Source organism: Ambystoma mexicanum, chromosome 9, assembly GCF_040938575.1.
Source record: "Ambystoma mexicanum isolate Mex_15411 chromosome 9, UKY_AmexF1_1, whole genome shotgun sequence".
NCBI lineage: Eukaryota > Metazoa > Chordata > Amphibia > Caudata > Ambystomatidae > Ambystoma > Ambystoma mexicanum.
In genome coordinates this window covers 644,841,994-644,854,746 of record NC_090931.1, presented here as the reverse complement: position 1 = coordinate 644,854,746, position 12,753 = coordinate 644,841,994, and the positions used below count along the sequence as shown (strand labels likewise).

The 12,753-nt window shown below is 48.4% G+C and overlaps 1 protein-coding gene across 1 annotated transcript in view; it reads left to right on the top strand.

Annotated features, from left to right (window-relative positions):
• The first annotated feature begins 312 nt into the window (after nt 1–312).
• OVCA2 (OVCA2 serine hydrolase domain containing) overlaps nt 313–12,753 on the top strand; it is a 34,974-nt gene continuing 22,533 nt past the window's right edge. The window contains exon 1 of the mRNA XM_069615356.1: nt 313–566. Coding sequence (XP_069471457.1) covers nt 422–566 — 145 coding nt within the window. The 5' untranslated portion in view covers nt 313–421. The remainder of the gene's footprint in view (nt 567–12,753) is intronic.

The window sequence follows — 12,753 nt, the reverse complement described above, 5'->3', positions numbered from 1 at the left end:
CTTCCTAGTTATCATTGTCTGTATTACTGAATAAAGCAACATAATGAAATTGGCTAAAAAAATACAATTGGGTACGATGCTTCCGAGAAAGGTGGTGTGGGGGGGCTGATTAGCACAGGCAGAAACAAATGAATGGGTGGTGTTTCAGTGACCCATGCATCTAGAGAAATGGGAGATAACAGGCAGAATGAATTGCAATACCGGTAAAAGGACATACATATTTTAAATGACATTTGTAAAGCTCATCATTCGTAGTTTTCTTCTTTCTCACTGTACACAAGTTACAGGGCACTGTGCGTTTCAAGCCTCGTTTTGGGCGCCGCTTGTTTTCTCCCAGTATGAGGAAGTTGATTTGTCCTGGTCGTCGTTCTAAAACACTCTTCGGGTCACCCCCACTGTACACGCCACCCGCAACCTAGGCATGGCACCACTTCGCCTGCTGTGTTTTCACGGATACCGGCAAAACGAGCGCACCTTCCGAGAACGGGCGGGTGCGCTGCGCAAAGTGCTCCGTGGCCGGGCGGAACTTGTGGGCTTCAGTGCCCCGCTGCGGGTACCGGAAGCAGGTGAGACGGCGGCCGGGTGACACCTGGTGTGGGAACTAAAGTCGTTACGAGTTTTAAGGGGCGGGGTTTGTCACGTGGAATCAGAAAGACCCAAAGTGTGTTACCTGTTTTTGGTATTGCAGACCACGTTATCTTATTTGGTCTCTAGTGCCATCTTAGTTGTTATTATATTTTATTTTTTATTTGAATGAGCTGAAATCAATCAACCTTTCCTAAACTTTTATACATAAAACTAAACATCAGAATAGATAAATAAATATAAACATAAAACATCTGCTATCTTAGTTAAACCATCCATCCGTCAAACTTAAACGACCCTCCAAAAAATCTCCACTGACTTGGGTGGTATATCACCACCCGGCTCCACATGTTTGACTTTGACATCAGACTGTGAGGAGCATAGTGAGTGTCGCAGTGTGATACTGTGCAGTCTCATGCTTGTAGTTATATAATCATTGGGTTTCATTGATCCAGCTTTTCACAGATCATTCCAACTCCTCTGCTCTAATGCCGATTCTGACCTATCTCGCCACAGCTTAGGCTATTTCTCGCGACCTGATTTGACAACGTCCATAATCATTTTTGTCTTCAGTTGCATCTTGTCTTTGCAGGGATCCAGTGTGTGTTATCTGACATAGGAATATAGTGTGTGTATGTCAAGTGAGCGGAGGGGTTGAGATTAGGGTGACTGACATTCAGGAGGGAATTTAGTGTATCTCATTTGACCAGAGAGCGATGTGGAGAGTGATTCGGGCGAAGGATGGGGTGCGCCGTGTGGTCTCATGGTTGATCTAAAACACCAGGGGAGTCCAGTCTATGTTCTCTGGCCCAAAAAGGTGTAGAAGGTGGATATTCCGTGTAATACAGGGGTCAGAATCGGATTTGTTCAACAGGAGCAAAAAGCAGCTCCTGGGTATCAGGCATAATCAGTTAGGCCTGAGCTACCTGTGGGGAACTAGGAGTTAGTACGTAGCGCACAGCAAATCTAGCTTTGCGCAAGATGCAAACTTTAACGGTTTGTCCAATATGCTCTAAATGTCCCTTAGTTGAGTTCTTTATTCTCCTTAATATACATTCCCAAACATACACAGTTAATATCACATAGCTAGGTTTGTGTGGCACCACTTGCAACAGGAGTCAAAAGTAGCTCCTGGTAGTTGTTGGTTTCAAGCTAACCATGCTCCTCTTGGCTATAACCAGGAGCTAAATAGCCCCCAGGTCCTGGCAGATTTGAACCCTGCAATGCGTGTGGTGATGTCCCTTTTAAAGCTGGAGTCATGACGTGCTCCCAATAAAAGGAGCGTCCTGCCGGCAAGTGCAGTAGTATGTCAGTGGACTCCATGAATGGTGCATCTGTGTCTGGCTCATTATTTCATGTAACGGTGTGTGTCCACGGCACTGTTCCTGTGTAATCACAGATTTACTATTTTCAGAGGTCTGTGTGATTGTGGCACCCCTACTGCCTGTGTGATCATGCCGGTAACATCACCCCCCTGCCGTGTGCCCATAGCAACAATCAGGAAAGCCAGTGAGCTCATGGACTCCCCCCACAACAATGCTGATAAGCGGTCATGAGGGCTGAAGAATCCCGATCCCAGCCTGCTGACCTGACGGTGCGCTGCTTCTCCCGACACCGATCATTGCCACTGTCAGGCGTGCCGAGCGGCGTACCAGACAGAGGCATAGCCAGGATTGTCTAGCAAGTGGAGCTTGAAGCTAATGTGGTTGGGCCCATCACAGTGACGTTAACATCTGTAAAGGCTCACATAGTGCTTTTGAGTGGGCATTTACATAGGTTCGGTGGGCCTTGCCCGCTCAGGCCCTACCTTGCCTACGCCACTGGTACCAAAGAGCAGTTTCGCTCGAGCAGTCTGTTTGTGCTGCCGGCTGCGGAGGCCTACTTCTGTTTGCAGATACCGGTAGTGCATGTCTGTACTGGCTGGCACAGCAGAAGTGAAGGAATAACAAACAAAAACGGGCCGCGAGGGTGGTGACCTCTACATGCTGCGGGATTGGAGCTGGAAAAAATAAAAGCGGGCCCGCAAAGACAGTGAATGAGGAAGGCTCTGTGATTTGGTGTGCTCCATGCTCGGAGCAAGAGGGGAAAAAAAGAAAGGTGCCAATCTGTGCGCCCTGTGATCAGAGCTGAAGGAAAAAAGGTGTTGGTGCGCTCAGTGAGCAGAGCTAAGGAAAAAAAAAAGAGTGAGGTCTCTGTGCACACAGAAATAGGAGCTGGAAACATAAAACCAAGAAAGATGAATCCCGTGTGCTCTGTGATCAGAGCTGAAAAAGGAAATAAAAGCAGATACTATGCATAAGAGGAGCGGGGAAAAGTCATTTTGACGCACTTGATGAACGAAGCTAGAAGGAAAAAAAATGCAGCTGATGATGTAAGCCTGCCAGACACAGATGTGTCTACAACAACAAGTACTGGTGGGACTGGGAGGGTTGCGACTCCACTGTTGAGTGCTTGTGTGCCCTGGACATTTGGGAAAGACTGGGCTCTGAGTGTCCCTAACACCTCGCACGCGTGCTCATGAAGCCCTGGTTTGGTGGGGAGTTTAACGTGTGGTGATAGGCTGAATAAAGCCCTCCCACATGTGTGCATCACAAAGTCAGGAAAAGAGAGCACAATCTTTGTGGCAAGCCAGACAAGTGTGGGTGGATACGCAGCTGGACACAGGCATTGCGCAGGCACAGACCGCGCGCTGCCCGCTTGGCATACCCAAAACAGTAACCGCAAAAGAACCTCCTATGTCTGATGAAGAGGATGGAGCACCAGCAGCTGGCAGAGCAACCCATCAACAGGGACAGCAGGCTCCGCTAGTTGAGTTCGACCTATCTGGGGCCCCATCCAGCCTTGGGCCTCGGTGGAACTCATGGGTCGAAAGGCTCAATTTTTTTTTGAGGCTGTCAAGATCAATGAACGTGCAAAATGACCTAGCATGTTGTACTCTGTGGCCCAAGTGGTCCAAAAGATATACAAGACACTTCGGCCCAGAGATAACTCCTATACTGCATTCGTCAAGGTGGTCCATGAATATTTTACCCCCATGGCCAATTTTGACTACAAGTGCTTCCATCTGAGGTAAGCGAGACTGAATGAGGGTGAGAGCCTAGATGTATTTCACAAGAGATTGAGGCATTTTGCGTTGTCCCGTGCACTAGGAAATGAGGAGGAAGAAATCGGGCAGCAGATAATCTTTGCGTGCAACTCCACAAAAATGAGCAGAGAGATCCTTAGGGAGCCAGGCATAACACTGGCTAGAATCCTGGAGTTGGGGTGATACCATGAGCTTGCAGAGGTGAGAGCATCTGCCATGGACATGACAATGAATACTTTAAAGCTAGAAGAGGTCTGTGCAGTAGGGAAAACATGAGTAGGTAAGATTTTCAGGAACAGTGAATGGCCCAGGAAAGATGCTTGCGCTGGACGCGCCCCATCCTGCCCACAGTGTGGATGGGACCTACCGCTTGTAAATGAATGACCTGCCAAAGGCCACACATGTGGAAGGTGCTGTCGGGGTGGTTTCCCAGGGGTAGGAGGGCCGTCCGCAGACCTCCGGGGTTTCCTCCCGCGTCCCAAAGGAGTATGAGGCACACACAAGAGCAAAGAGTTACTGCTGTTTATTGCACAAAACAGACAGGGACAGGTTCTCGGAGTGTAGGTACCCAAGGAACATCTCAGCGGTGATGGGCTCGCAGGCCCTTTTTCTAATCAGATGACGCTACCACGTCCATCACCTGGAAAAGCTTGCCCCTAAACCTAACGCTACCCCGGGTTGGCTCCCCGGGTGGTAGGGTCAGTATGGATCAGTATAGGAGAAAATATTAGTGGTGGAGAAGAGGTCAGGTGGTACGCTTGGGTCGTCCCTAAAAATGGCTACATAGAAAGTGTTACATGAAGAAAGTTAGTGATTGGTTGAATTATAGTGTTGTCAGTGATTAGCACCTCGTATTCTGATTGGTTCACCCGCGAGCCCCCTAGCCTAGGACCATCGTCGTACCCAGCTCATGATGTACCTGGTGTTGGCAACAATGTATGACTGTGTCAGTGGCGGACAATGGACATGTCTTACTACTGGCTGTTGAGTGTCCCTTTCCCATCGCCGGTGTCCAACTTGTAACTTCGTTGTTGCAGTCTGGGTCCCAGGCGTGAGACCCCAGAGCTTCTCTGGTCCTTGGAGCTTGGCATCGTATCGGGTCGGCATGGTCACGTGTTGAGAGACCGTCGCTGAAGCAGAATTACAGGGATTTGATTTGTATTTCTGCTCCGAGGAGTGTTTAGCAGTGTCAGGTGTAACCTTGGAGCTGGGAGCGTGGCGTTTATATTGCAACTTCGTGTCCTTGGCTGTGGGGCTCCTGTCAGGGTTTGTTCTGCATGATCAGCACCTTGCAGATCCGTTTGAGCTGCTCCGGGCCTGGGGACTCTGGTTTGCGGCCTACCTTGGCCTAGTCTATGGGTGGCGGCATATAGTCCATAACACAAGGTTAGTGAGGTGCGACTTGGGTCCTTATACATTAGTCCAACTACAGGGTGACATCTTCAGGGTTTTTTGTAGCAAAAAGCGTCTGCAAGCATATACACAAGCTCTTCTGGCGTCTTGCGTTTCTGCAGTACATTAGTTAGCCTATGTGATAAAATAACAACGATGCGTGAGTGTGAGTGGTCCTCTACGTCATAGCACTGAGTATTTTCTTCGTGTGGGTTGGTGTGTGTCTGATCCAGGTGCTTGGTGGCACGTGTGTTCTTGTCCTTTGGCTATGTCGTCATGTCATCTCTAGCGATGGCGATTTTGGTGGGTGACGTCTAATCGAGTTGGTCCATATGGTCGGTCTCAGCTCCACCCGAGGTCCCACCACGTGCTTTGGATGACGCACAGCTGGCCTGGGTGTGTGGGGCGTGGCCACGGTGGATCTTGACGTCCGGGGCAGCAGTCAGAGGGCTGAACTCATCCTGTGGTGGGTGCTTAGGTCGTGACATCATAGGCCATGGTCTGGACGGGAATCAGGGGAAGGGATCGTCCCATTTTGACTCTTCAGTGCGGAATCGCTGACCACTTTGCGAGGGTTTGTCAAGACCCATCACCAACCACCCTGTCAAGAGAATGTAAAGGAGTGGCAGGGGCAAGGAGTGGCAGGGGTAGTCATAGCAGCTACCCTGATTACCAGCAAGAGGGTTCTTGGGCCCCAACAAAATCCCTGCCGCAAGAATGGAAGACTGAACCATAGGGCAACTTTTACTGCCTTTATTATCAAACAAAGTGATGGGGATCACGCTAGATTGGCATAGCAGTCCACCGGTTCTCATTCTCCATACGTGTCACACCGTTTTAACCATAAGTGACGTCCCAAAAACAAGGTGCATCCTCCTCCAAAACCTATCGGGGATGGGGATTAGTCAGTCCAGGAAAACTATACATGCCACACATAGGGGCTAGCCTGGCCACCAGATGGCCGCATGCTTTTTCCCCCCACCGGATCACCTCCAAATGCAACCAACACAAAGCTGCAGGTCAACAGAGAAACCACTGGCTATTGCAACACAGTTTTCCCCCGCACGTGAAAGGCAGCCAAGGATCGGACAAAACGTGCCCCAGCCCCGTGATCTCAGACAGCCACCAGGCCGAGCACAACCACCAAGGCAATGGGAATGACCACGAAGGTGATGCACGCCCCACCATCTCCGATCGACCCAAGCTCTGAGAGCGCACATCCAGCCCCGAACCTGTGCCTGTGCATCTCTCCACCCCTGGCTTGATGGGAATAGCCCTCCTCCACCTGCCCCAAATGAACAGGCACCGGCCCAGCCCTCCAGCCAACGCGCGTGTGGACCATGAATTGGTGCTCCCCCACTCGCAACCATGAGGACCTCCAAGCTATACTCCCTGCAGGTGCCCCATTGCCCCTGTAAACTGCAAACACCCCATTCCCAGCCCAGGATGCGCACCACGTCCACGCTGGATCCCCGCCCGCCCTCCTCGGAACCAGGCCGCCAGCACCCCCATGCATTCAAAGTCTGTCCTGCCTTACCCATTCACTTCAGTGCACCTATGGCTTCCATCTTTGTTTTTATGGCCATCCAAGTTAGTCGCAGTTAAGCATGTGCAAGCTGATTGTACGTATTTTTGGCGTCTTGCTGTTTCTGCATAGCTTAACATTTACTGCTGTAAGTGTATCAGTACTCCAACTACCATGAGTCATAAGCATTTGTTTCGTGTCTATCTGCCATAAACTAAGAAGTGTTTGTGTAGCTTTGTGCATGGATGCCTATATGCTTCATGTCTAAATGCATATACGTTGTGTTGACAATAGTGACCTCATCAGTTTCTGAAGTTCTAGTCAGTCGACTTGTTCATCAGATGACAACTCTATCTCCTCCATATTATCAGTTGGGTATGGTTTGAATGGCTGCTGAGTGAGTAACGTTTCTCACATCTGCAATACGTCGATGCTGGTGATGAAGGGGCCAGGAGTGATGTACATTCCTCATTTCTCTGCCTTCAGGCTGCAAGTCGAGTGGGGGTCATGAGAGTCATACTTGGACTTCTGTTTTCAGGAATATGCCGGACCAGGCTGGGGGATTACCGCCCGAACAGTCTGTTGCTCAAATCGCAGGTGCTGAGCCTAAGTGGGAAGAAGAAAGCAATGAAGATATCTTTTTCCTTTTTGGCATACAATAGGACAAGCAGGAAGTTAGACAGCACATGTCCGAAGACTACAGCTCTTTAAAAATGGCCACCCGTGGTGAAACTTCCAGCAGAGACCTGGTCACCCTTCCGAACTACAGAAAGAGCCTAGCATAAATGACAGGCTGATGAAATCTACACTGTAGCCAGTTGCCTATGTGAATGAAGAGGGCAATGGAAAAGTCCAACAAAGAAGGTGACCCTGACTCTCGAACCGTGCCTGTCTCAGGGCATCAATACAAGAGAGCATATAGGTAAAGCCTCAAGCGGGCATGCCGCCTTAATGGAGAACCCTTACTGAGATAAAAGCCATCATGGCCTGGAGGACGAGCAGAAGAAACATTCAGTGGTTGCAGTTCCATCCGGAGGCTGGATCAAGACTCTGCGAGATGAAGTAAGGGACACATTTGACCTAGGAATAGAGTATCCAGTTCCGACCTAGGAATCCCAGGAGTGTTGATGATCAGCAGTTTAATTACAGGACTATTTGTCCCAGCTAGTTAGTGAGATGGGTACAAGGACTTGAATACACCCGCAGTTGTGATGTTAGTTAACGTATGCGATTGTTCTATTGTTATGAAAAAGAAGGAGTGTGGTGATTTCCCCATTAAGACTTGAGTCATGACCACGTCATGACATGCGCCCAATAAAAGGAGCCTCCTGCTGGCAAATGCAATAGTACGGCGGTGGACTCCATGAATGGTGCATCTTCGTCCGGCTCATTATTTTATGTAAAGCTGTGGCCCATGAGACTGTTCCTGTGGAATTCGTGTGATCACGGATTTACTATTGTCAGAGGTCCGTGTGATCATGGCACCCCTACTGCCCATGTGATCATGCCGCCAACATCACCCCCTGCTGTGTGCCCACAGCAACCGCCAGGCAAGTCTGTGTGCCCACAACAATGTGCAAGCCGAGCAACAGAGCCTTTTGTAAGTCAAAATTTTCTTTAGTCAGCAAGGAACAGTCGATAGCTAAAGGTGACCATGCCTGAATACCCTATTGTTGAAGCAACTATGCATAGTGTATGCATAGGTAAGAAACCGTTCAGTAACCTCCTTAGATAATGTATGGTGGTTGTGTCAAGCAAACAAGGTTCAAACTCTGTATGAGGTGGTAATATGTGCAGTGTACCATGGTCTAATGTTACCCTAGCCAGTAAGCCTTTCCTATGCCTCTTTAGCACCTTGGACAGCGATGTTGCATTCTCCTGTTGGAAGTTCTCTTTACTTGTGAGTCTATGGACCTCTCTAAACATTCACATTACCTTCACGTCCCTCTTCCTCATCCCAGTACTTACCTTTTGAGACTCTCTGCCTCCTTCCAGGAACCCTCTTTCAAGCTTTCCTTTCCTTTTGTTGGCTCCGTGGGAGGTAAGAACTCCTTGCTACCCTGGAGCCTTCCGTTTGTTTCGTTCCTGCTGGGGCAGTTTCAGGCTCCCTCTATGCGCTGGGCATGGAGGGGCGTCGGTTGACGACCCTCGTTCAGTCGGTCATCCTGTGGCGCATGGGGATCGAATGACTTGTGGATGCCTCCATGGTCCCCTGCAGGGCCAGGGGACCCGGCAGAGGACTTGGTTCTATGGGCATTGTTGAAGGCCCTGTGCGGCCTGGATAATTTCCCTGTTGGTGCAGGCCCGTGGCTGGGTGTGAAAGGCCCGAGGCAAAGGGCCTCAGGGATCATCTCTCCTGAAGTGGGTTCCAAGTGAGTGGTGCGGCACAGCACTCTCAAAATAAAAGAACAAAAAGGGAGAAGACCTGACGTAAGCTTCAATGGTTGCTAGGCAATGGTTAAAGCATCCCAGTTCTGCCACCACATATGCACCCCTCTCCCAGATATAATGCAGTCACGCTGGTGTTGCTAGGAAACACCCTGACCTTACTCTTAGCATATCCCAGTACAACTGGTAGGCCAGCATAGGGCTACAGAGACCGACTCCTCTCCGAAACATGTCTGCAACAAGAGGTAGAAGTCCCATGAGGTTTGTACAGCTCTATTTCTAAAAAGCAACTGAAAATCCTTTTAAAGAAGCACTAGCTGAAAATAAAAGGAAAGGGAAGATAAAGAATTTGCCTTTCCCTTCCTCACCCTCGTCTTCCTTATCTTTGCAGTCTTCTTCATCCTCTTCCTTGAGCACTCCGGCCTCCTTAGATTATGATGAAGAAGCTACAAGGAAGTAACTGGATAGCGAAGAAGTGGAAAAGGTGATGGAGCAGATTTATGAGTCCATTAGAGTTCACGAAACAGATGGCAGTGGTACGTCCCTGGACCCAAAGATAAGCCAATATAAGCATGCTCCTAAGGTTGGTATTCCCATAATTTCAGACATCAGAGACAAGATTTTAAGTATTCCATGTCCAAATGATACCCATTAAAGGGTGACAACACCATACTACCGGAATCCGTGGAAGTGGATGACATTCTTGCCAGACTGGTGAGCGATCCTTCATGTCAGCTGAAGTAGCCGTAAGGGACCCGGTCGGACACTGCCCTGGAGAGATCCTATGTTGGGTCCCACCTGGTATTGTGATTGAACACCTGCGGCTCTTACGCCCCCGAAACTGTATTGACTGGGTTCAGGAAACTTAGTCAATGGAGGAGGGCTAAGATTGTGCCTATATATTGATAGACATCTAGAAACCTGTTTGACCTGTTTATGATGTCCGAGGGACAGTGATGGCGGTTACCATCTTCGGGAGATCTCACATGTATCTCAGAGATTGGAAGTGCAAAGTCTTTCAGAAATGCACAGCCCTCAACTCACCTTTGAGGGCCAAAAACGGTTTGAGGCTCTTTGGAGACCAAAGTCCACAAGGTTTTCAAAGCTGATAAGCATGCAGATCAGCTGAAGAAGAAGGCCCACCTCTACGACTAGTTCCTTAGGTGCGGACCGCATAGGAAGCTATGCTTCTCCAGATCAAGAAGCAAACGGTAGACGATTGGGTTTCAAGGTCCCTTAAGTTGATTCCTTCCAATCTTTACAATTTACCAGAACCCAATTTTGTGCAAGGGAAGGAAATGTGCCTCTGGACAGATCTTTCAAGGTTCAAAATTTGCTAAGCAAACTTTCACTTGCTTTGCTCAAGTCACCCCGAGTCGGACGGGTATGCCCAGACATTGGGTCTCGAGCCAACTGGGTGTAGAGCCCCGAGCTACTCCTCTCTGATAATGCCCAACAAGGCCGAAACTTGTCTGTGCATGCTTGTGGTCTCGTGCAGAATGGATGTGACCTAGCAGTTCGGGCTGGACTGCCCCTTTTTTGGAGTGGGACCAAGCCTGATTTGCATATGGTCTTTCACCTTCTGTAATGGCATGGCAGGCTGAAAAACGATGGTCTGTGGGGTTGCCCACAGCTGTGCCGCCCATGGCTATGATTAATTCAAAACCTTCCAGCCATTACCTTTTTTGCTCCAACTGCTCACCATGACATCCAGGGACCTGTTCAAATTCCAGAGGCACATGACCTCATGTGTATTTGTAGACCCGTGGGAAAAGGTTTATCTGATGCCACTTTTGATCCACCTCAACGCTGTTTGGCCCGCTATGTCTCCAATGTTCAACTGCAGGATTCCGATCGTGGACTCCCGTAGGAAAAATCTTCAATGGTAGTCCTCTGTTTCACCTCCGGAGGGGCATGCGCTTGTCTCCTTACAGGTACATCATTCTTACTACAGGCGCTAGCAGCCTGCGATGGAGGTGATGTTACAGGGGCAGGGCCATCAATATAAGTGGTCCCCGGAAGATCTCGGATGTCCCTCCAATTGGAAGGAGCTAGCAGCCATTGGCGGAGCGGTGGTGTTTTTCAGTTGCCTCATTCAGAATTAGGCGATAGTGAGAACAGGCAGTAGTACAGCCCTGTCTTATAAAAATCATAAGGGGGAACGAGGTCGCAATCTCTGCAGACCCTAGCAATGTCAAATGACCTTACAGTAGAGAATCGCCTATTTTCTCTGCTGGCGGCCCACATCAGGGGAACAGACAATGTGGCAGTAGACCGACCCGGCAGAGTATTTCTGTTATCGTGGGAGATGACTCTGCGGTGGTAGGTGTTTGGGTAGATTTCTAGAGGTGGATGATATATTTCTGTCCCCTAAAAATGCTCAGGTCTGCAGGTTCTGCTACAGGTTCCCAAACACAGAGGTCTGAGGAGCGGATGGCTTACTCTTATATTGGACCCAGACTTTGGTCTATGCCTTCTCTCCTATTCATCTAATCTAGTGAGTGGTCAGTGAAATGAGGGAGAGCCAGGTCGTGGCTATATTAGTGGTTCCTTACTGGAGGGGCTAGTTCCCTGTGCTTCTCAAGCTCACATTGGAACCTACATGGGTGTTGCCCGGGTGGCCGCCTCCTCTTCAAAGGAGATGCCACTTTCCTCCTTCTGACCAATTCAGTGGAGGGTTTGAAAATTGAAAGGAGGGAATCGCAGCGACTATGACTTTCTGTTGAAGAGGCGGAAGCAGTTCAGAAGGCGCAGATATCTTCTACCATTTGAGTGTTATGACTTCTACCGGGCCAACTTTGAAGTATGGTGAGGCAGGGAGAATCTTCTGGCCTTTGAATGTGGGATTCCTGAGATATTGCAATTCCTTCATGAATGGGCTTTGAACAGCTTGGCATGTCCTCCTTAAGAGAATAATGGGCAACCATTACAAGAAGTAAGGTTCTGTTGAAAAATATACCCATTTTTCACAGCATTTTGCAGCTTTTGCCATCTCATGTCCGGCATGCAGTAATTATATATCAACATAAGTAAGGTCATTGTACATTTGTTAAGTTGTGAGCAACTTTTCTGTATCAATATCATACATTAGTACCTTCGCGACCTATTATTCCTTTTTATTTTTTATTTATTTTCTGCTTGTATTTCTTTGTTAGTAGCTGTTTGTCGCATGAGTGTAGGCTAAGACGGAGACATTGAGTTCCTCTACTCCGTCTGTAAACCTTAGAAAAACACACACTTGTGCCTGCACTGCTTTGCGCCAATAGTAGTTGAAAGATCAATTCTCATTACAATTGGTTGGTTTCATCCATTTTTATTTTGTTTCACATTTAAAGGTTTAGCCCTGTTGGATGACACGTGTTTCGGCGTTCATGTTCCGCCTTTTTCAAATCCGGGCTGTTAACAAAAGAATACAAGAATACAAGAATACAAAACACCAAAATAAGGTTCAAAACGTTACAGACCTTCTGTCTTTTTCTATTCACCTTAGCAAGAATTTGTAACTTATTGTGCTTAAAACCCACACTTCTAATTTTCGAAACACAATTTAACGAAACACAGTCTGTGAAAACCCCTATCACACCTCATGCATCTTACGTGATCTTTATTTTCTCTGAACATATTTTTATAGTCAAGGGCTGAGAGGTGAGGGGGATGGTGGTGGGGTGGTGGGTGAAGGAGAGCTAGGGGTACGGTTACAGGGGAGGGGATATTTTCCTTATCTTGTGATTGATCTCAAAGTAAAAGTTCTGGGTATATCTTACCCTTTAAAAGATTA